This window comes from Kryptolebias marmoratus, linkage group LG22, assembly GCF_001649575.2.
Source record: "Kryptolebias marmoratus isolate JLee-2015 linkage group LG22, ASM164957v2, whole genome shotgun sequence".
NCBI classification, from domain to species: domain Eukaryota; kingdom Metazoa; phylum Chordata; class Actinopteri; order Cyprinodontiformes; family Rivulidae; genus Kryptolebias; species Kryptolebias marmoratus.
The window spans coordinates 15,327,680-15,351,872 of NC_051451.1; the positions used below are offsets into that span (position 1 = coordinate 15,327,680).

General features: G+C 37.1%; 1 protein-coding gene across 28 annotated transcripts in view; it reads left to right on the forward strand.

Moving 5' to 3' along the window:
• The window catches only part of kcnma1a (potassium large conductance calcium-activated channel, subfamily M, alpha member 1a), a 135,000-nt gene that overhangs the window by 64,626 nt on the left and 46,181 nt on the right, over positions 1 to 24,193 (forward strand). For 27 of the 28 annotated variants that reach the window (XM_037973469.1, XM_037973472.1, XM_037973473.1 and 24 more), the window contains exons 3-9: positions 620 to 681; positions 10,712 to 10,805; positions 11,403 to 11,514; positions 19,453 to 19,528; positions 19,779 to 19,854; positions 22,275 to 22,445; positions 23,965 to 24,056. In XM_037973469.1, coding sequence (XP_037829397.1) covers positions 620 to 681; positions 10,712 to 10,805; positions 11,403 to 11,514; positions 19,453 to 19,528; positions 19,779 to 19,854; positions 22,275 to 22,445; positions 23,965 to 24,056 — 683 coding nt within the window. Of the gene's footprint in view, positions 1 to 619; positions 682 to 10,711; positions 10,806 to 11,402; positions 11,515 to 18,440; positions 18,904 to 19,452; positions 19,529 to 19,778; positions 19,855 to 22,274; positions 22,446 to 23,964; positions 24,057 to 24,193 lie in introns of those variants that run through there. The other variant, XM_037973485.1, reaches the window with a different exon arrangement.

Consider the following 24,193-nt stretch of genomic DNA (forward strand, 5'->3'; position numbering starts at 1 on the left):
CACAAATCCACACAAGTACCCCCCTCCCACACACACACACACAGTCACAGGCTAGAACATTATTGCCTGTCTTTTATCTTCGCCATGGGGTGATAACTTGTTCAAATGCGGGGCTGAGGTACTTCTGCCACTACTAGACTGCTCCCTAGCTTGTGTTACTCTATAAGCCACAGAGAAACATCACACAGACTATTGTCCAGTGTGGTTCAATTTTACACAGTACAAATGGCTCCACTTAGTAGCTTATGAGTGCATGTAAATACCTGACAACTGTGCTTAAGCACATTTGAATAGGCAATTTCCACAGTCTTAAACACATGTTGTTGCTGCACTTCCCATCAGTGAATCTTACAAATGTGGGTCTATTTTATTGTTTCTAATTGTGCCGGGTTGTCTTTACATTGACTGTAGTAAATACTGCTGTGTCTTCTGACAAATAAGGAGCAGACATAATTCAGTGCATGCTTTTTTGAAAATCTCTCATGCACATATGTAAGAACTGTTTCCTATTGTATCCACTGCAGATCCTGCTTTGCTATTCAGTACATTAGGCATAATTGGATTATTTATGCCACTCTGAGAATTAAAGTGTGTTTTTCTTCTTTTCTTCTTTCCTCAGGTGGTGTTAGTCTTTGCACTCAGCATTGGGGCCCTTGGAATATACTTCATAGACTCCTCAGAGTAAGTATCAATGTAACATATGAGCTGAAATAAAAAGTGAAGTCGGATAACTAGTCATCCTCTAGCAATAACTTTTGTATTATCAGACATTAAATTACCTTACCATGTGTATTATTACTAGTAATAAATTAGCTTTCATCTTGTATTTTAATGATAGATGCATGTGTGTGTAAATGCTCTTTTACAATTCAACAATACCTGTTAAGAAGCGATGTGCACATGTTATAAGAACACAAATGTACACAAATCTGAGGTTTTGTCAATAGAAAGGCCTGTCAGTTACCTTGGAAGCAATGACACTCAGCCTTTGTGTTGCAAAGGCTGCTCCTGTGTGAGCACAGGACTCAGAATATTGTCAGTTTTTATGAATTTGTAGCTGGCAGTCACCCAGAGACAGATTGCAGGTCTGGCATTGCTCCCACAACCATTGCAGCAACTTCTACACCATCTTGCCTCTATTCATATAGTTAAAGGGATAGTTGGTATTTTATGGTTCTCACTGTTTTGTTTTTTTTTTAAATTAGGTTTGTGCACCACAGAGTTAAGAGTCAGGATGCTGCAGCACCTAATATCACATAATTGATGGTAGGGTATGGAAACAGTATTGCAGTAAATGCCATCACAGAACATTTACAACAGATACTTTATACACTAACAGATTGAGTGGGATCTTGTGAAATTGTGTGAGATTGCACATAGCATTATTTGCAAGATTTTACCAAAATGGCTATGGCTGTTATTTTGCAGCATTTTAGTACAAAACTCTGGCATGAAAGATGGAGGGTGATAGGTATTCGTTCAAGAAATGTTAGGACTTTAATTGTTCTTGTTTTTTGCAGCTCATTAACAACAATTTATTGCAATTAATCATGTTGTTATTCCAAGCTGACTTCTTTTTATGTGTTACACCTCATTTAAACATCCGAGACCTGACTTTTTGGATATGTTTTTCTCAAAAGATAAAAATCTCTGTGCTTTTCTTCTCTGTACTTTATTTCTCACATCATTGATTTACCAAACTAAACCTTAGATTTACTGCAGAGCCTGAAGGTATAAAAGGTTTATTGGAAAAGGAACCATAACATATTGACCACAGGAGGCTGTGTGATAATTTGTCACCACATTCATTGCTTTTTAAAGCTGTAAAAGATATTATTTTGAAGTAAACACAAGAACTTGTGACTTGTTTTTACTTTAATTAGGAGTCTGTTAACTGTGAAATTATGTGCTTGAGGAAAGGGAGACTAAAACACCAAGAGATACTGTATAAAATGTTCAAAGAAGTAAATCTAAATAGCTATTCAGCGTGTTCAGCCTTATCTCTTAGCAGCAATGAAAAAATTATTCCTGGCATAAATTCATTCACCCGTTTGCACCCCAGGATAAAAAAAAATATATACTTCCTCCCCCACATCTCCGCTTCTCTTTTTGTATTCTCTCGTTGCCCCATTTTGCTCTCCTTTGCCTGTGGCCTTTTTTTAATCAAAAAGTTTGAATCAAGACACCGATTTGCATCTTGTAAAAGTTTTAATCTATGTATTATAGTCAAGTAATCATCAGAGATTCAAAATAGCTTATGCAATTTAGTTATTGACCTTGAAAATGATCGATAAAGATGAATTGGTTTATGATTTCAGCATATGCAATCATCTGCATAGCCACTGCCAGTCTGATTTATAAGACACTAAAGAAGGAAGATTGAGAACAAGATATGCAGAAATGTGCCATGTCATTTCCCATGCAGGGTTAGGAAAAATAAAATATATTAAAGATCTATTTGCTTTCATTGAGGAGCTACAGTTTCTCTCTGGTTCCTTTCCTCTCTGGATATCTTGGTGTATTTCTGTGTTGGCTTCCCAAAGGCATTGCCCTGATCTCTCTGTGCTCCCATTAAGCCAAGGCCCCTCATCATTGTGATTAGCCCAGGCTTGTCATTAGCGTGTCCACATGCTCTCAGGGGGGGGAAGCTGATCAACCCAGGGCAGGTTCAGACCACCCGGAGGGTATTTGACATCCTAAAAAAGTCCAAGGTTTGTGTTGTAGCTTTGCATTCACCACAGCAGCTGAAGCATCTGGTGTGCTCAACACAATTAGCTAGGTGATGCTTAATCTTTGTTTTTAATTAATTAAAAAGATCTGAAGACCGCAAACTAAAAAAATATATTTTAAAATTTGTTGTATAGGCTACCAAAACTGAATCTGAGAATCACCTCGAACCCCTTTTTGATGTGCAATGCTACAGTGATCTGAAATTCATTCTCTACCTGATGCTCACATAGTAAAAATGCTCTACAGATGACCTTCTCTCCACCCAGCCTCCTCACTATTAAATGTTAATGACTCACGAATCAATAAGCACAGATTTATAGGTCACTCTTTTAATGGAAGCAATCTCTCTGCCGATTATTGAAGTCGCACACTCCAGAACCATTCAAGCTCAATGGTTTGCTTTCCAACTTCTCTCCCAGTCTGGTATCTTGACCACTGAAAGTGAACATCCTTTTGAAACTGTCTTAAAAAGAACAAAAAAAAGACAACTCTAATGGGTAAGATAACAGTTCAGCTCCTGTGGTAAAAGCTAAAGGAGATATTTTTGTGGAAAAAAAAGTTGTAGGTCAAATGTTGGAGCTTTTTTTTAATTAATGACTTCAGTGATGCAAGGCAGTCACTTAGAGGTAAGGACACACATACAAACAAACACTCACGTTTTATACACTTTGGGAAAAATGTTGAAGTAAATACACCTTTTTGGAGAACTGGCGCTGGACTCCCAGGAGATGTTTTGCTTCCGTCTTTCTGCATTTAGGCTTTCCTCGCAGGGGAAAACACAGCAAACTCTTCTGTCGAAGCAGGTAGGCATAGTTCAAAAGAAGAAAATTGTAATTTTGATGGTTGGGCCCAGAGAAATTAATCTTTTCTCTTTGAATGAGTATAGATGCGGCATCAGTAAAATAACTGTCCATCTGTTTGTTTTCACAAAGTGGTTGCTTATCGCAGTACACATATTAACATACAAAAAGACACTGCCTGCTCTATTTCTCTGCAGTGCACTTCAGTTGCCAAACCGATGCTATTTTCACTGTGTTTTCAATGGGAGGATACTGCGTCCTTTCCCACCCACTTCTGAATCTGCTTTAATACCTTGGCTCATCCTCTATCCTTCATCCCTTCTTTTTCCTCCTCTGTGCTCCCATGAAACAAAGAGGGAATGTAGGACAAAGTCTCTGCAGGCTGCTCTCAAAGGGATGCCCTTGTTCCTGCTCCACTTCTGTTTCTATTTCTCTCCTCTCTCAGTCCCACTGTGCCACACATGCAGACTTTGTGTGTGTGTGTGTGTGTACACACTCTTGCACAGTCACGTTAACTTGCAGAAGAACCTGTGTATACTTGTGTCTCTGTAGAGGCCTCGTATGCAGCATCTCACACCTGTAACTCTATCATTAGTGAGCGATCAATGACAGCACTGAAAAAAGAAACAGTGCCGAATGACTAATTAATGGGGTAAGGTGAGAAATATAGCGAAGGACTCAGACATGTTTGGTAGACATTGGGGCAATGAAGGGCAGCCAGTAAAAGGACGTCTCCTTCTTTGGGTGTTGACAGTACTTGGATGTTGTGCCCAGAATGTCTCAGTCTCTGGGTGGATCAGAGAAGTCTTGTGAAAACCTTTAGAAGTCAACATCATAATCATAGATGAGAAGTGCTTATGAAACATCACAGTGCTGCTTTTTATTAAGGAGCCTCTGCCTCACTAGACGTCCCAGATGTTTTGCTGCACAGAAGCATATGGGAAGTTGTCCAGGCTGTGTAGAAATGAGCAGACACTTGGCACAAGTGATAGGATTGGATGAACCTGTCATCATCAGTCCTGAGCAAACAAACAGAAATAGCCCAGTCAGCTGGTAAACACAGGTATTTACTAAGCTGATTAAGACAGAATTAAAAAACGTTTTCTGTCAAAACTTAGCAAACCCGTAGAGGTTGTAGGCTGTTGTATATCTAACAAATAAAAAGTTCAAAATTTCAACTTGTCATATAAAAAAAGCTTATCATAACTTGTTTACTCATCTATGTAGTTCTGTCAAAACTAGCAAATTAGGGATGAAGTTAGAAAAATAGAATATATGATTGTCAAGTTTCTTATGTTTTATGATGTCAACAAAGAAAATGGGTAGTATTCTTTGCCTTTATTGAATTATAAAAGACATGTTTTTGCTTTTTGTGTCTCTATTTGTAGATTCTTGCAGCCTAGCATGTTACATAGAGCTACCTTTAGTATTTGGCAGTGGCCTCACTTATTAAGGGAATATAAGGTTGTAATGTACTTGTTGAATTTTCGTAGCTGTTATACTAATTAGTACGTTTTTATGCATAGATTTTAAACGCTAATTGGAGCAGATGTGGCAATAAAAAGGTGCCAGTTTAAATCTCACATGAGGGATTTAGATTATTAGAACCTATTCCATAAAACTTTAGCAAGTGAAACCTTCATTAATCTATTTTGAAATGGCCCCTAAAGTACATTTTCTTAGAAACATGATTTTTATTGAGTTGCTTCTCTTTCAAAGTAGAATTAACTTATTCTGGTAGAGCTATGTCTATTGTGTCAACATGTCTACAGATGTCAGTATGTGGTGCTTATTGTTTCTGATCATTATTTTGGGAAAGTCAACAAAATCCAGCCATCTTGTAAGTTAACTTCTCCCTCTGAACTGCAAATATAAAACTTACTTGCTTTTGGTATCTAAATATGACCCGAGAGTGCTATTAACAGCTCTCATTTTTGTTATTTATCTCACAAAAAGTGAGAGTAATTTTATATAGTGATGGTAGAGTATTGCTGGTCAAAAGTACCATTCTAAAGAGTTGACAGTACTTTGTTTTTTTCAGAGGAATAACATGAAATACTGATGATGGTCTAATAAAAGACACTGAAAGAACTGAACATTGAGTTTCTGTAACTTAATGATGAAACCTTACTGCAAACCAAGACCCTCTAGAGTTTGGCTCCTGTACCTCTGAACGAAAGATCCCAAAACAAAATAAAAAAATAACCGGATAAATGTGAACAACAGGGAGGAAATGGGAAAATGAACCAGTTTATATAAACCAATAAAAACAAAAGGGTAGAAAAAAAAGAAGCACCCAATGCTTTTATTGTCTGATAACTTCAAAATGTTCTTGGTTTTTTTTGTGTATGTTTTTTTGTGATATAACTACTTCTGCATACTTTGTGCTATTTCAGCCATTTTATTACCAAAATGAAAAAAATTAGCTCAATTGTGAGCTAAATGTAACTTATGGTTTTGTAACCTTTACACTTTTACCTATTATCAATTATCTAGTAATCAATCATTATTTTAATATTGTAGTTAAATTACTTTTTATGTATTCTGTTGTTCAGTTTTATTAAAATAGACTAGGATTTTGTTAGAGTTTCAAGCAATAATTTGAATCTTTTCATAGAGACTGAGAAGAGTGTATATTAAGAATATTAATGATGTTTCCAAGTAGCAGCTAGTTTCTTTGAGGTGTTGTATATTTATCAGTAGAAGTATCTGAATTCTACCACATTAACTTAATTTATTTAGTGTCTCCTGTAGGATTGAGACTTCATGTACAACTATTTTTTATTGTTTAATCAGTTAGTGTCTCTCATTTCTTCAATATTTTTAAAAGTGTTTTATGTTTTGTGATGGTTTGTTTTTGTGATGAGCTACAGAATGAATTTCGACCAAAATAAATTACTTGTTTGAAGCGTAAATACCTGCAGTAGGATGTAAGCTGTTTTCATTTCCATGAAAATGGAACCATCTATTTTTAGCTTCCCTGGCGGGCTTTTATTTACCCATTGCCCTTGTAGGCCCTAAAGTGTTTCTTAGTTTAGAAATGGTGTCTTGACCTAAATCAATCTTTTAAGTCCAAATATCCTCTTCTTCCAGCTTTACGGACACCCTTTTTGCTATTTTCTGCACATTTACACACCTCATTGTTTAGAAAAAAATGGCATGAAAGCCAAAAATCTAAATATTATAAACCTCAGTATATTTTTAATTTCCTTATTTAAACTTTTATTTATTTATTTATCTAAAATTTGCATGTGCTTACTTAACAGTTGAACGTGGATGGGAGCTTACTGGAGCAGAGAGACATTTGTGAGGCATAAAGAATGACTCACATTTGGTGTGTGTCGCACCGTGATTGTGAGCATTAGTCAAGTGGTCAGCAGTGCGTTGTTATTGTTTTCTCAGGGGACAACCTTGCTGTTGCTTCTGCAGTTATCCAAGGTCATGGCCAGGTTGATGGAGGACGAGCCTCTGCTGACTGACTGAAGATGTTTGGCTCTATTTTTAGAGCATCCTCATCAACATGCTCCTTTGCCCTTGACAAAAAATCTTTTTTTCTTTTTGTCTCTTGTTGCATTTTTCAGAGTTACATGTCTGAGGAGGTTAAATTGGGATGCCATTTAATGTCCTAAAATGAACCTACTGTTCATGCTTTCCAGCCAGACAAAACATTGAGGGTTTTCTCTCTTTAAATGTGGCTCTGATTAATCTCTAATTTATTCCTTCTGTCTGACTTCCTCCCCGTGTTCCTCCTCTTTTCTTGTGTCCTCCTCCTGTCAGACACGGTGGTGTAACCCCAGGCTGTGCCAGCTCTTAAAGAGTAATAAGAACTGTGGCAGATCTATTTTCTGCAGGACACTGGCAGCGTGTGGCCAGGGTTCCCTTGTGATCACAAGAGTGTGAAGTGACATTGGAAGTATGAGAAAGGAAATTGTCTTGTCTTACCTGGTTTTTGTGGCATCAAGGGACACAAAAAATGGAATTCAACAACAATAACATTCTCATAGTACAATGAATACAAGTCATGGAAGTCACAGCATGTTTGGGAAGTTTATAGTGTCTTTTTTGGTTCTGCTGAAAGCAGCTTTTACATATAGTGGATCTGCCAAGCACTCCGAGAGGCATATTTGGAGACTGGTTGCATTGTCTTTCTGATGCAGAAAGATAATTCCTTTTCTATTCTGCAAAAAAATAACTTGTGGCCAATGTTGTCTCTGTACAGGAATGTCTCATTTTAAAATAGTAAAAAATCATTAACAAAAACATTTGTTGTTTAGTTTCTATTAGTTGTCCTAAGCTATTAGGGAAACCATAATTTTGTTTAAGGTACTTATTTTTGTACTTTAATTAAAGATATATCTTAACATCAAGCAGTGCATACAATAGTCTCAAAAATCAAGTTCTCAGTGAAACCACTGTGCTGTCATATAGACAAATTCTGTGAGCCACAAAGACTTGTGCCGCCATGTTGTCTTTGTGTTACCAAGATTGCTTTGGGTCACATGACTGTAGATTAGCTGTTATTCAAAAATAGGCCAGAGCTGGGCCTAAGGGGAAATACAACAGTGACCACTCCAAATGGTGTCTTCAGTATGCACCATCTGTGTGTGTGTGTGTAGATTTGGGTATTTATGCTTAAATATTGTGCACGAGTGTGTATTTGCATTTGTGTGTTTTTGGATGAATTAACTTGCACAAAGGTCTGGGAGCATCAGCTAGCGATGTACAGGAAGAAGTCATAAAAGCTGTGTATAGATGGATGTGAGGTTTCTCTGAACCTGACGGCTATACTTACAGAAAAATAAATGGGTACAAGAACATTGTGCATGCTTAGGCTGTTTGCATGAATCATAAGAGCATCATGCATATGGAAACACATGGGGATGCTTCTGGTGTCAAGATATTTGAGCATCTTCCCTAAAATTAATCTTCCAATTTCCTGAGGAGTGATACACATGAAAACTGCCTTCTAAAAATGGATAACAATAAGAAAAATTACCGTAGAAGTACCAAATTATTTTTTTAAATAATTGCTGTATAACTTTAAGTCATTCTGATGTTGAGAAATCAAATTTTCCATCTTCCTAAAGATCACAACAGTCCTTAGGATATGTTCAAGTCATGCCATTCAGTCATGAAGTAGAAGGCAAATCATCTTCAAGCGTTTTTTTCTTCTCCATTTGCTGTCATCAATTATAACGAAGCAGCATGCGATAATATGCGATGTTTATTGGGACATGATAATGCCTCACTGCTCTCCACTTCCGGATGATGTCTTAGTGTCAGTGGTCACTAAAAAAATTTGCTCAATGCCAGATTTTTTCCTAAGCAGGCAATGCAGGAGTCAGCCTCTGATTAGCCATGCTTCTGATTAATCAATTTTTGCCTTTAGAAAGATGACATTTCCCATGCTCTATCATTTCTCTAATAGCTAAACCTAATCATAGATGTTAAATAGACATTTGCATTTAGCTGAGATTTGAATTGGAAAAAGTGTCTTTTATTTGCGACTTGAGTTTACTGCTGTTTCAGTGTCAGTCAGGCCTCATCACATGGTAAAACACAACCATCCATAACCCTTTCTGAATGGTGCTATAACTGATTCATGTTTTGGATTGTGCATGATTTATTTAAGATATTATACTTCATAGGCTGGATGGAATTATATTTAGGTGTGTCAGTGGCCTGGGGGCAGACAGTTAATGATTATTGCTTTTTGTAGTTAACACAATTCTGAATTTTACTTTTCGCTTGTATTCTTCCAAAAATATTTACAAGTGTTTTGTATAACGTGTTTTATTAAGAGAAGTTGAAATCTTTCAATGGACTAGATCCATACCATTTGCCAGTGAGTGAATTCAGTTTAAATTTGGACTTTTTGAGTTGCTTCAAATCAAAGAAAATCTCAGTACATTTCATAGACATGTCCTGTGACCAACTTTTTATATCTTTATGATGTACCGAAGAAGTTCAGATGTAGTTTGACTTCAGCCACAATAAACACCAAACTTTGGATGCCAACCATACATTCATTAAAATCAGACGTTCATAAAAATCACCAGGCTTAACTCAAGCACCAGAGTTATAACTTTCCACAACGTTTTACCTTGAAACTGTAAATTACCTTTAGGTAATATAACAGGAATTAACTGACCTGAGATGAAGTGACCAGAGCACACATTGACATAATGTAAGGTTGTGTCTCACACATCCTCTCATGCAGTTCTTCACAACCATAAGCATCACCTTTGTCTTGATAATTCCTCTGTCTCCTCTCCCAGGTCATTGATAATGGCCGTTAAAGGGTAAAAGCTTTTCTCATCTCCTTGTCTCTGATTTCCACAGCTTACAAAGCACAGACACTTGGCATTTTGTATCAATAAACATACAAGCGTTGCTCGAGCAATGCGTAGTGAGCTTATTGTTTGTCCTCCAACATGTCAAACAGGCAGTTTGCTAATGTCAGTTGAAAAGACCCTACAGGCCAGTGGTGGTGTTGATCGCATGCATTCCCAAAAGGTTGGCTACAGACAGTCAAACCATTATGTGTAGTCATACCTTTCCAACAGTGGAATTTCCTCATTACCCTGGTGCACAATGCTTTAAGCCCATAACCCATGAACAATGGGGTGGATACCCAATTGATTATTGCTTTTGTTGAGGACTCTCACTTGCTTATGGTTAATTGTCTTTCTCTAAAGACAACAACAGATTATATGACAAACCAGAAAAATCACAACTCTCATATCACCCTCTGCCCTTTTTTAAAGTAACAATGTCTCGCTATAGCATTCTCTTTAACTGTTAAATTATTTGGATTTGACAGACGCTGAATAATTCATCCATGCTGAAAGTACTGTCACATCAAAGCAACTCTGAGTTTTAGTTCTTTTGCAGCCGTTTCTTCTGCATGTGATTGACTCTGCAGTGAGGTCTTTCATCTGACTCCAAGAAACCATGAGACTCAGCCGAGGAAATGTATGGAATCATTAAAACGATTACTAAATTGACGATAAATTGTAATTTGAATTTTTCTTTTTAAATTTAGTTTTATTTTAGTTGTAGTTTTTTTTAAATAATTTCATGGATGATTTTATGGAGGTCTTTTGTGTGCTGTATCAGTTTATAAGTACTTCTCATTGGAATGATGGTATTTTTTCTCTCCCTCTGTGTCTGTGTTTCAGTCCTATAGAATCCTGCCAGAACTTCTACAAAGATTTTACGCTACAGATCGACATGGCCTTCAATGTCTTCTTCCTCCTTTATTTTGGCTTGCGGGTAAGCTGGCACATCTGCATGTATGTTTACACCTCCATACAAGTATACTCTCACACATACAGCTGGCCGGGCTTACGCCATAGAATTTTGAATGCTATAGCAATGTGCAAGCAGCGACGTTGCCATTATTTCGCATAAAATCTTCAGCATACATTTTTCTTTAGTCTTACACACAATGACTTATTTTTATTTGCAAATTTAGTCAAAAATGCCTTTCTTTCAGGACAACTAACAATGATTCCAAACACCCATCTTGGATAATCTATATTGCACAGAATGCCCTTTGTTTCACTGGCACCATAATAATGATGTTGCTATCATGGCTGTCATGCCACAGCAGCAATCCAGTGGTGCAAATGCAAGCTTGACATCTCGAATGAATAAACAAATACGCTTATAAGCTGCTTACACCACCATTTGTTATGACGAATCAGCAAGTTGGGTGAATCTGTTGTTGTTTTAAACAGTATGTCAGCACTGTCAGAGGTAGAGATAGTCTAAAATGACAATCTGTGATGGCGTTTTTATGTAAAAATAAAGACTTGATTGTCGTTTTTAGTGCTATTCTTGTCTCTTTTTCTCTTTTTTTCCTGACAGTTTATAGCAGCCAATGACAAGCTGTGGTTCTGGCTGGAGGTCAACTCTGTGGTGGACTTCTTCACAGTTCCTCCTGTGTTTGTCTCTGTGTACTTAAACAGAAGCTGGCTTGGTAAGTTTGCATATCCCATTCAGATGTGTCACACTCTTTGCTTCATCAGTCAGTTTCATCTCTCACTGTTAAACTTTGTCATGTCTCCTACAACACTGACACTCCCATTTTTCCATTTCTTTTTCACCCTCTATCAGTGCAGAGCACTCTTCTTTTTAAAACGCCCCATCTTTTCCTCTGCCGCCCAGTTTCTCGTCTGTCTCCCCCCTTAGTGGGAGCATGTCTCTGAGGCCCTGTTGCTTGAGGCTGCACTCAACTTTCCCTCATCATTAGAAGTGACAGGGCTAGGTTCCTCTGATGTTTCAGGCAACACAGGCACAGCAGAGTGAATGGACTAATGGGAGTGAAAGAATGGGGCTGTGGCTCTTTGTGTGTGTGTGTATGTGTGTGTTTGTGCTTTAGATTCATCAGTAATTGCTGTGTTAAAGTGCTGCACCTGTAATACCTCACAGCAGTCAATAGCTGCCATCTAAATGGGGCCCATTCACACCCACACACACAAAAAATGCACATGCAGAAGCATGTGTGATCCCGGTATACACTCATGCACTCACTCATGCTTGAGCAGACTGGAAAACACCCTAACCTGCATTACATAACGACCTACTTTTCCTACTGTGTTCAGAGAGCTGTGACCTAAATTATACTGCAGTAAAACAAATTTCTTTGTAAGTATGGTCTTCTTGTGGGCATTGCCTTTTCTGCTTTTAAAAAGCACATTGATAAAACGCTGCGCTGCTTATGCTAATCCAGTATTTTAGTGTGTCATTGGATCTGTAAGCCTTAAGTCAGAATATTAGAGTAAAAACAAGGACAATTTTCATTCAGGTGTGTTGTGGAAATAAAGATGTACAAGCACTGGTTAGGGCTACAATGATTTACTGTACTATTTGAGCATTTGTCTGTTGTGTCTGTTGGAGTACTTGATCTATGTAGAACCATCAACAATATATTATAGCAGCAGCTTCTTGCTTTCCTCAAAAGTATTGTAAATGTTTACTAGAACCTCTGAACTCGTGAAAAAATACAAAAGTGCAAAAGTGTGATATCTGAGCTGATAAAGGCTTCTTAAGAAGATTTTGTTTGTCCACAATTTAACAAAATTAAAAAAAAATATTTTGGATTCTTGTTTTCCTGATATATTGTGTCCTCACTGCATCCTGAGAAAGCTAATTGTGTTAGTTTTAATGATGATGGTGGGAGATTTTGAAATAGTGATATGGCTGTGAAAATTTAGATTTTGGAAGTGGTTGACTTGAGCTTAACTCAAGATGCTATAGCAGGACCTGAGGAGAGTTGTTCTGTCTATAAATACTGACAAACAAAGATCGTTTTGTTGAATGAATTTACACTCAAATGTTTGGCATGGACTTAGGACCCATCCACATATTTTGCCTAATGGCAGCTGGGGTCTCACAACTCTGAACAAGATTAAGCAGGCACAAAAAATGAATGAATGAATAAATGAACTTTCCAACTTCTACTTGAATGTTATTCTAATCTCATGAGGATCTTACAGACAGATCTGATGGGTGCAGTTTTCATAAAATATGTTGTACTTCCAGAGGTTGATTCTAGAGTTCCTCACACTTCTACAAACTGGACTGAGGAGATTACTCAATTTAGTCAGTGAAATTATAGAAAATACTAAATAACTGTTTTTTAATCATTCAGATTTCTTTTTCTGTATTCAGTGATGTTGGGAATTCTTAAAAGATTGCAGAGATTTGCTTTGAGAGGTACCTCTTAAGCCAAAAATACACAAAGAATGGAAGAATGTGTCATTGGAAGCACATCATTTGTAACCACTAAAACATATGACACATCAAGCTGAAGAGTGCCACAATAGCTCATCACAACTTTAACATATTAGCTTATATATTCTTTCCAGAGCAGCCTCTTGAGCAATAGATTGATAGATTGCCAGGCAACTTCTTCTTTGCCATTGTCTTTATAAAGACAAGATTTTGGGTCATATCTCAAGACATTTCTCAACCTTAAAAATTCATCTTCCTTGTCCATTTTTATACTTTTGTCATGAAATGGCCCTACAACTAAACCAGAGAAGACAAACTATCAATAATAGCATATAATAAGAGCTGCTAAGGGAACTTGGAGTGAATACAGATGAAAATGTATCTTTTCAGGAGTGTCAGTGCTTCATAATAGAAGAGTGTTGAGAAATATTGCTGGACACATGGCAGAGCGTCAGTTGGTGGTCATAACTGCAAAAATATGGACGCATAATTTTTGATTTGTGTCATAAGCTGCCTGTGTGTTTTTCCCTTTAAAAGTGATATTTTATTTTAAAAACAACATGTAAAAGCACAGAAAAGGGGTCTCAGTGGCTGGGAGGTCGTCCTCAGGCAGAGGATTGCAGTTTTCATCCCTATGCCCTGCAGCGTGCAGAAGCATCCTTGGATAAGACACTGAACTTCCCCACTGCCTTTGATATGCTTAACAATGTATGAGTGAAAATGTCAAAGGGCTGCATATAGAGAGTGTAAACTATATAAATAAAAACACTGTATGAGTGTGTGCACAGATGAATGGAAGACACTGTTAAGTGCTTTGCAGAACCTGTGTGAGGTTATAAGGTGTCGTGTAGAAGCTGAACATTTATCATTTAACAGAACTCACAATTATATGACTCAATCTAATGCTAAGAGATTGTGTTTTTGTCCACATGTTAAAGGCTACATGATTTGCAGCAAAGCCTCAGTTATAAATTAACAGTGTGTAGATGTGCAGTGGGATGTGGTGTACCCTAGCAGGCTGGTGATAGCTCTCAGAATACCAATGGTGTGCTGGAAGTGTGGGTATTCAGATTCTGTCAAGTACAGGAATAATAAATAGCTGCCTACGATCCGAATTAACAAGGGAATTAGGCCATGTTGTGAGTGAAAAATAAATGCAGTTAATTTGTGTAAGTGTCAGAATAAAAAAAGATAAAATGCTCTATACTTGATCTGTTTAAGATGGACACCTGTGAGCTTCCCTTATAAATAACATTACTGCTTTGTCTTCATGTACTTCCAGTAGGAAGCCTGAGAGGTTTTAATGGTTTAATCTATAACGAGTGCTACTTTCATTTAGTTAAGTATACGGTTTCTTAGCAGCCTTAGAGAAGTCAGAGTGGTTGTTCAGAATGTGTATTGTGCTCTTATTTCCCCATGGAATATTCTTTCCATTCACTACAAGGGAACACACACAAATCAGTATAATATATCATAATTAATATGCCCTTCCTTTTACTTTGTAAGCTGTGCTCCTGCATGTGAAGGCCACTGAAGGTGTGTCAGTTTAAAGACCACTACCCAGTCACCCAAAGACATGTTTTGTGTGGTTTTTATGAATTTTTCTTTTTTTGCATCACAGATCATTTTCCTTCTGCTTTTACAAATCGGAAACTACTTAAGAGAATACGGAACCGAGGCACGTGCCGGAACGCTTTCAGAGTTTTTCTAAAGAAAAAAGGAAATAGTCGGGTTAGCAGCTTTCTTTTTGCAACAATAATTTCATACCACAGAAAACCACAGTTTTATTTTGACAATAAATTGCCCTGATAGTTTATTCAAAAGTATATCTGCAATCTAAAGTCATCCTCAGTTAGTCAGCTGTAAACTACTCAGTTATTTTGTTGGTACTGAGAATGTACTTTATGATGGAGTAGAGGCCATCCAGCATATATTTTTATTCCAACCTACTACTGCCTCCTAGTGGTGCATTAGTAAACAGTTTGCTTATTTCTTGTATTTTTCTGTTGAGAGAGGCTTATGTACCTGACATGAGTGCATGTGTTTTATGTGATCCAAAAGCCACTGGCAGGAAATCTCCACTCAAGGAAAGAAAAAAAAAAACCTTTACTGAGGAAGTAAACACCCCTTGCGTTCATGCTGTATCTCTCATGTTACACTGGATGCTGCATTATCTTGTAAAGGCCTAAGTTATAATCACAAGGTTTGCAAATATTCGGAGGTAAGTGTTAACGCTGATATGTGTGCTTTTTAGCTTTCATTAATGAGATGAGAACCAGTGGCTAGAGTGTGTGTTTGTTAAGAGCATCAGATAATCTAACCCTGGCTGGGCTGAGTGTCAGTATTATCCGGGGTGAAGCATCCCAGACAGCTGATTGATAAAAGGTCCCTGCCAGAACATGTGACAAAGAGGCCATGCTCTGGCTTTCAAAGCCTCAATGAAGTAAGAGTTGGCACAGACCGTTAAACGCTTTTTGAATGAGCATCTGATGAGCTGTCACGTGTGTGAAATGGTTGTCTGTGTGAGTGTGCAAGAGGATTTGACGTGTGTTTAAAAGAGATTTTCAGAAACACAAACACGTGCTCAACGGATGAGAATTTCATTGTTTTTGTTGTTGTAGTTTTTTTGTAAACATGCAGATATTAGTGAGGATTTTTTATTTTATTTTTTTATTAGATAAGTGCTGTTTTCAATGGGCTTTTTCTTAGCCCCCTCCATTATAGCTGTATAACCCAAGGGTTTAAACTGAGTTTCAGAAAAACAAAATGTCATCCTTGATAAAAGGGTAATACACTTGATATTACATATTTTAGGTTGGAGTTTGCAGGGCATTGAAGGATTATTCTCAGGGAGCTGGTGCCTTCCTCCAGCGGTCAATGGACGAAAGGCAAAACGAGATAGATAATCATTTATGTTCTCACTTACACCTGGTATCAGTTTAGAGTAGCCAGTTAACCTAACATGCATGTTATTGCCCTGTGGGAGGAAACTGGAGTACCTGGAGAAAACCAATGGAGAAGACTCAAACTTCATGTAGAATGCCCCCCAGCCAAGAGACGAACCTGAAACCTCCTTGCTGTGACGCAGCAGTGCTAACCCAGTGCACCACCGTTCACTAAAACTACAGGATAAATAAAGGGAGAGAGCTCTGATTGGGAAAAGAGAAAGGTTTACCATTCTGACATCTAGATTTTGTCGCTTTGTAGCTCAGTGGCACCTCACTGAAAAAACAAAACAAAACATATCTGTATGGTGCTGATCACAAAGGATGTTAAGGGTTTTGCTTATACAGCCATACGATATGCAGCAGCACAATACAATTTACTTATAAAGGATAATAAAATCTGCTTCATTTGTATTTTTTTTTAATTGCTACAACAACAAGTTGCCATTGAGCAACAACAGTTTCACTGTTCTCAATAATATTTCTAAACTTTATACACTAATATAGCTGGTTTTTGCTCGCCCCAGTGAAAGGTGGAAATCATGTAACTGCCTGTACAATGCAGAAATTGGTATACCTTAGTCAGTTTAACAGATATTGAGCTAAACATTGGTGTAATAGTAGCTTAGAGCACTCCTCAAAACATACCCCAAGGACTTAATGATTGGGCAGAATCTTTGTTTAAAGCGTCTGCGTGGAAAGCAGCAGGTGATAAGCATTCTTCCACTGAATTCTAGTTTCATTATATCTGCAATGCTGAAAACCAGTCTTGTTGTTGAGATGTCTTCAATGATGAATTAGGGATTACTCTTTTTGTTCCAAATCCCTTCACTTCCTTGAGACTAAATCCCCAATTTAAATGCATAGTCAGGTATGTTGTCAATCCAGTGTCTACACTCCGACAGCAATGGCGTCACTGAATGTAGACAGGATTAGTTTTCAGAAATTCCTCTGTTTTGTTAAAAAAAAAAAAAAAATATGTGTAGAGTTGTTTGTTAACTGACATCTTAAAATATTTTTGGGTTTTAAGTACAGTTGTGTGGAGCATTCATGAATAGTCTATGCAGTAAAGTCAGTTTAATTCTTGTTTGGAAAATTGATTGGAAAGCCAAACTAAATCAGAACAGGAACAAAATAAGAATACAATTTTCAGCCAAAAGTACATAAATAGGGGAACATCATGACCAACAAATAATTTCTGCTGCTGCAACTCCTGTAAAGGGCCAACAGGCCTCCAGATTAGCATCAAAAATTATGACTTGGTCATACCAGCTGTCTTCTCGTTGTTGTTTTTGAATCAGACTGACAGAATTATGAGTCACAGATGATTGGTGGCAGAATTCGCCCATGCAATGGCACCAAGCAACAAAGATGCTGTTTAGCTGAGAAAATAGTGAAAGTCAAACTTTCTTATGCAAAAAATGACAAAGTGTAAAATATTTAGCTTGCGTTTGCTCAATCTGCAATGGAATGTTTCAGTTTTGAGTTGTTTCAAACAGAAAAAAAAATATGCTCTTTATTAGCTTAGCCTTCCCTTGAGAATTTTTCACAGATTATCTAAACTGTTATGACACAAATCACTGTCTGCTGCAGATAAGACACTGACTACTTAGAAGTACTCCACATAATTCCTCTTAATCCTCTGCGGTTCAGGACGAAACTGGACGTTTTTCCACTATTTTAAATTCCCGTCATATTTCACCCTAAAAATAGTTTATTGTTATTTTCAGTGTTTGAGGAAAACTAATATAACTTTGTCATTTCACAACATAAGATGATTTTAGTTTAAAAGTCTGATATGAAAGGTGGTGAGTGATATACATTCCTTCAAGGAATGTGAAACCTGTAATTCTTCATTTTGCATTTTTTTTGTTTAAATATTCCCAAGTGCTTAAGTTTAATCTGCTTAAGTTTTTTTTTCCAGCATCAGATGGAGTTGTTCAAAATGCTGCAATGAAAATGTTTTTAAATAAGGATTATTGTTTTTCCCCTACATTATCTTCATCTTTGCTAATCCATGGCAGCATGTGGACTTTTTCAGAAATTAGGTGCACCACAGCTTTGTGTTGACGGACACAAAGCTTTGCAAGGCTTGATGCACTGACAATACAGGAGGGATGGTAAATCGGTTTGTGTTGTGAGGATTAGGGGCACTGTAACACAAATGAGAGAGAGAGTAAAAAAACAAACAAAACCCACCCATATAGAGCTGACATTTCCCAAACAGAGACATTATCTGACCGGACTGACATGAAAACCTCGACACTTCGAGCTTTCTTTGACAGCTTCTCTCGACTAAACCCTTGATTTTTGTTCCTTTATCCAAGAAGTTTTGCTTTCTCTTTCTTACTTTGCAATTTTACATTTTTACCTGGAATTATCGCAACAATTTGGAATAAAAAACTTCTCAAAAAGTTTGGCTAAGAAACGTGTTGATCGGCATAGAATTTGTTGGAGCATTAGGTCTGAAACCATGATTCCACCCAAGCTGCTCGTGTATCGCCGCACGCACTGTGATGTTAAATTAGAGACCGTCCATGAGACGTGGCGACGAAAGAAGTCCTGTGGAGATCTTTTTCAGAATGGATACAGGGTGAGGCAGGGCCATCACGGACGCTGGGGAAATGGAAGGGAGACTGGGTTTTACCACTCAGTTTGGTCCTGTTTTCATATTCTCTCCAACTGGGGTAAGAGCCTTAGTGTTGATAGATGATCTAGAGGTGGCTACAGAAATGTTTGTTTGTACGTTTGTCAGAGTATCATTTTGTTAAATGATTAGTAGTGGGTTTTCTTATCAGAATATTATTACGCTCATATTTGCATGTCGTAATATGTGCAGATCAGAAGTTTTTACCACAAGCATAAACACGGACACACACATTTTCCATGGGATCAGACTTGTTATATAAAAACACAATGAAGTGGATGTCATACTGTTCTGTAATCCCTCAACAGAGCTGTTTTGGATTCAGACTGAGGCTTGCTCTACATAATTTTCCTCCTAAGTCAATATTTTATCATGTATTCTAAACCATCATTTATTCTACCATCTCTGTGTGTCTCCTTACCAGCACTGGGAGGTGTTGTTTTATGCCTATAAACTCCCCAAATTTGGGTCATTGCTTGTTTTTTCTGCAGAAGGGCTGCTCTTCAATATCTATCTCAGTGCTGATCATTACTAATACTAATCCCTTTCCCTTTCTGTGTGTGTCTCTCTGTCTTTCTTGTTCACACAGGTTTAAGATTTCTGAGGGCACTAAGACTGATTCAGTTCTCAGAAATATTACAGTTCTTAAATATTTTGAAAACAAGGTAAGAATAGTAATTTGTCATACACTGAAACACAACTGTAAAAGCATGGTTCACTTTAATAGGATCTCAGTATTTATGTGTGCATTGTTTTGTATTTATAGTTTTTGTTGTAAAGTTTTATAGGGTATATTTTTTAATTTTGACAATTATGGTGCTTTTAAAGATTATCATGGAACTAATTGTTGTATTATTAAATTCACAACTCTCAGGATTTCTATAAATGTTGTCTGATTGTTTTTCTTCTAACTAGCAATTCCATCAAGCTGGTGAACTTGTGTTCCATCTTTATAAGCACTTGGCTCACAGCTGCTGGATTCATACATTTGGTAAGAGAAACCTTTGTGTGGGACACTGGGGTCCAGAAAGGAGCTGACTGACTTAATGTCATACATTCACACTTGTGACACTCAGAAATTTATAGTTATAAAAATAAAAGAGTTACAAGAAAGTTTATAAGAACATTATTTGACACATTGCATGCTTTGCGCCCAATTTTATCTGGAGGACACATTTTAGTGACACTGAAGCAAAATATGTTACTGACTGCAGAAATATAGAATTCTTATGTGCAGCAGTCATTAGTTTAATTTTACCACTAATAATTCATAGCATGACAGAAATGCAGTTATAAAAACAATCAGGATAAATTAAAAAGATCAAATCACATTTATTTATAAAGCACTTTTAAGACAACCATAGTTAACTAAAGTGCTGAACAATAAAATGAAAATAAATAAAAAATTAAAATAAAAACAAAAATAGCCAAAAAACATAGAATCATTAAAACAGAAAAAGAGCAGAAAAGCAAGTAAAAAGACAAATTTACTTAAAAGTCCAAACTATTATTTCGTATTGACAGCCAGAGAAAACAAATGTGTTTTAAAAGCATGAACAGAGAGCAGGCACAGTTGATCAAGAGTGGACGCTTGAGGAAGGTAAGGTAGGCTCTCCCTTACTGATTAATCTAGAACGTGGAACATCTAAAAGAAAATGTAAGACATGTAGAATTCAAATATGTATTTAACATGAAGCCAGCGAAGAGACACTAACACAGGAGTTACACTGGCTCAGGTAAAAATCTGGCTGCAGAGTTTTGAACCAGCTGCAGATGAGACAACAGAGACCGGCTGACATGTAAATAAAAGTTAATCCAGCTTGGAAGTGTTAAATGCTAAAATTACAGTCTTCAAAATCATAATTATTGAGAATGGATTTGAGTTTGGAAATGTTTCTGAGTTGTAGAAAACTGCTCTTTATCAGTGATTTAATCTGCTTATTAAATTTTATTGACAGTCAAGAAGATGACATCTAGATTCCTGGCGTGGGCCTGATAATCAGATGATAATGGCTTTAAGTGGGAAGCTAGGTCAACAAAAGTGTTTGGAGAGCCAAAAACAACCAACACAGACTCGCTATCATTTAAATGAAGGCAGTTAGAAGCCATTCAGCATTTCACCTCTTTAATACAGATTCATGATCATATAAATCTATGCATTATCTGCATAACAATGGAATGAAATATTGTGTTTTTTGGAATATTTGACCCAAGGTAATCATGAATAAAGTTAATAAAATTGGCCATAAAATGGATCCTTGATGAACGACACTGATAGGAGATGCAGAGGGAGAGAAATTCCGCAAACTTACAAAGAAAAATGTGTCCGATAAGTAGGACGTGAACCACTGAAGGACAGCACCCTGAATCCCAACCTGATCTCTAAGGCATTTAAAACATAGTGCGGTCAATCCGAGCAGGTCATTGCAGGCACTATTGCAGTAGTCCAGATGCAGCGCTGTGATGGAGCCCAAAACCTAACTGGAACAGTGTTGTCATTTTTAAATAAGACAGAAGTTATAAACAGTTTACTCTAAATTTTAGAAAGAAATGGCAGATTAGAGACTGGTCTGTTTTTATTCAAGACTGATTTATCAAATTTCTGATTCTAAAATATAACTTGTTTTTAGTAAACAGACAACCACCAGTATTTGTGTGCACAAATCAACTGTATTTTCTGACAAAAGCTGTATTTACGACCACTAAAAATAATCTCTATGTCATGTAATTTGCTAACTTTTGCATCCAAAAATAGATTTTCATAATTTTTATCTGTTCTGAAAATAAAAATTAAAAAGGCATTTGTTGGGCTTGTCAACGTACAAGTCATGCTTAGCTCAAAAGAAAACAAAATGCTTTTTGGGTTTCTTATTTAAATCAACATTACTGCAGCAGTCTGTAGTGTTTCTCTAATCCCTCACAACTTCTAAATATATTTTCACAATGACGCCTCATTATATGGTTTGCATAATTTATAGTTAATTGATATGCAAAATACCTTTGCAGGTAATTTGTAGGAAAACAGAATACTTGGTGGTTTGGGTTTTAATTTAGAGTTACCTAGAATATATGCCTTATTTATGTATAACCTATATTTACACAATGCTTAAAGCTTATTATAATTAAATAAAAACATATATTATGAAAAATATACATAATTATTTCTGTAACACATTTAGTAAAATTACTGTTTTGTAATCCTGCTCAATAAATTCATCCCGCATTATACATTTTCACCACTAGATGGTAGCAAAGCTTAATATATGACTAAAACAGGTATTAATACAAACATTTCTAACTGGATTTAATCATATTTGAAGAAAGAGTCTCTGTTTGCAAAACCGTGTTTACAAAGTGGGGATAACTGTCATGTTTAATTTTCTCTTCCTATCACTCCCATTTCTGTTCCAGGTGGAAAACTCAGGGGATCCTTGGGAAAACTTCGGAAATTCCCAGTCGTTATCTTATTGGGAATGCGTCTACTTGCTGATGGTGACTATGTCGACAGTGGGCTACGGGGATGTCTATGCAAGAACCACCTTGGGCCGCCTGTTTATGGTCTTCTTCATCCTCGGTGGTTTGGTACAATCAGATTTTTCTTTCCCCCTTAGTTCTCTTTCCCAACATCTACATCCTGTCTGTGCTCATTAATAGACTGCATAATGTTTAGAAAATGCTATAATTATGATATAATAGATGCTAAATAATTCTTGTTATGTATACTGTATGATTTGTTAGTATAGTGTTTTTAAATTGTTAAAGCTATGTTGCTGTTACCTGTATATGTAATTTCTTTGTCATAGTATAGCTGTATTCATCTGTTTATTCCACCATATCTTGTCTACTGTAGTTACAGGTCTTTGTGCCCCTTTGTCCCCCTCCCCTTGTGTGCCACTCCTCTATTTGTTGGATTAGAGTATATGCTTTTGTCTGATAATGCTGTCACTGTTCTCTTAAAAGCAGTTGCGGTTTCAGGACACCCTTCCTTCCGTGTCTCCTCCCACAATTCCAACAAACACAGGGGCAGGGCGATGAGGCTTAGGCTAGCCTGACTGTTACCATAGCAACAGCAGCCTCCCACTCCCTCTCCGTCACCTTTCCCTGATCTGGCATCCTGCTGTTGGGCTGCCACAAGCACATTAGCTTACACACAAGCACGCACGAGTGCACACACCTGTAATCACTCATGCACACACACACACTTTCTCCTACAAGTAAATAGAGAATTTAGTTCAGTCGTGGTTACCCCATTCTGTGTTTGGATTCTTGTTGGTTTGGGGATCACCTATAGCTGTGTGATCATGTCTTGCTTTGTGGTCATGATGTATACTGTATCATTTCTTTTTAAGTCTTTATGTAAGCACCTTAGCCTGCTTTGTATCTGCAGCACTGGTAGAGTAATGACTTCAGACTGAAGGTATTTTAAAGCCAAAAATCAAATCAAACCCATAAAGTATCCCATTATTCCTCTTTAATGTACATGTAGATATTCTAAATATTTATTAATCTCATTGCAATGATTAAAAAATATTTAAAGTTATGGTTAGTGTAACCACTGATGGTGTGTGAATTGCAATCCTGTCCTCACATATTAGGCTGCAACTCCTTGCAAAATGCATCCAGCTCATTTCTTCAAAAAATAAATGAGTCTTAATGTGTTTTGCAGCTGTGGAGCATCAAGCGGGCCTATTCGCATCAACCTGCCAGATCGTCTGTGTTTGTTGGACAAAACATGGCACATAGGTTTTGATGTCCCCTTAGTTTTTTAAAATTCTTCCATACGCAAAGTTTTGGGGAGCTGTCACAGCATAATTCAGCTGTGACAATAGTCCTTATTCACCAACAACGCCTGTTCCTGTCTTTAAATATTGGGGCTTCTTTCGAAAGTAGAAAACACAGGACAAGTTTTACTATATAAAGACCTCTTTCATGTATATGAAGTTGACCAAATCTTTGCCAGCAGTACGAGAAAGGCTTTCACTCAAACGCAAATTTCCTTTTCTCAGAAATTTGGACTCACACACTAGTTTCCCCGCAACCCATTCTGCGGCACAGTAGTCTCTTTTTTAGTCTCCTGTTCTGTCTTCTATCTTCTCCTTAGGCCATGTTTGCCAGCTACGTCCCTGAAATCATAGAGTTAATAGGAAACCGCAAGAAATATGGTGGTTCCTATAGTGCGGTTAATGGGAGAAAGTAAGTATTCCAGATGGTTCTGCTGTTTTTCTGTGTGGGGTAGAACCCTCTCTGCATGCCTTTTCTTTTTGTTTTCTGTTCCATGCATGTAGGCCATGTTTGCTCGCTACGTGCCAGAAATTGCTGCTCTCATCCTT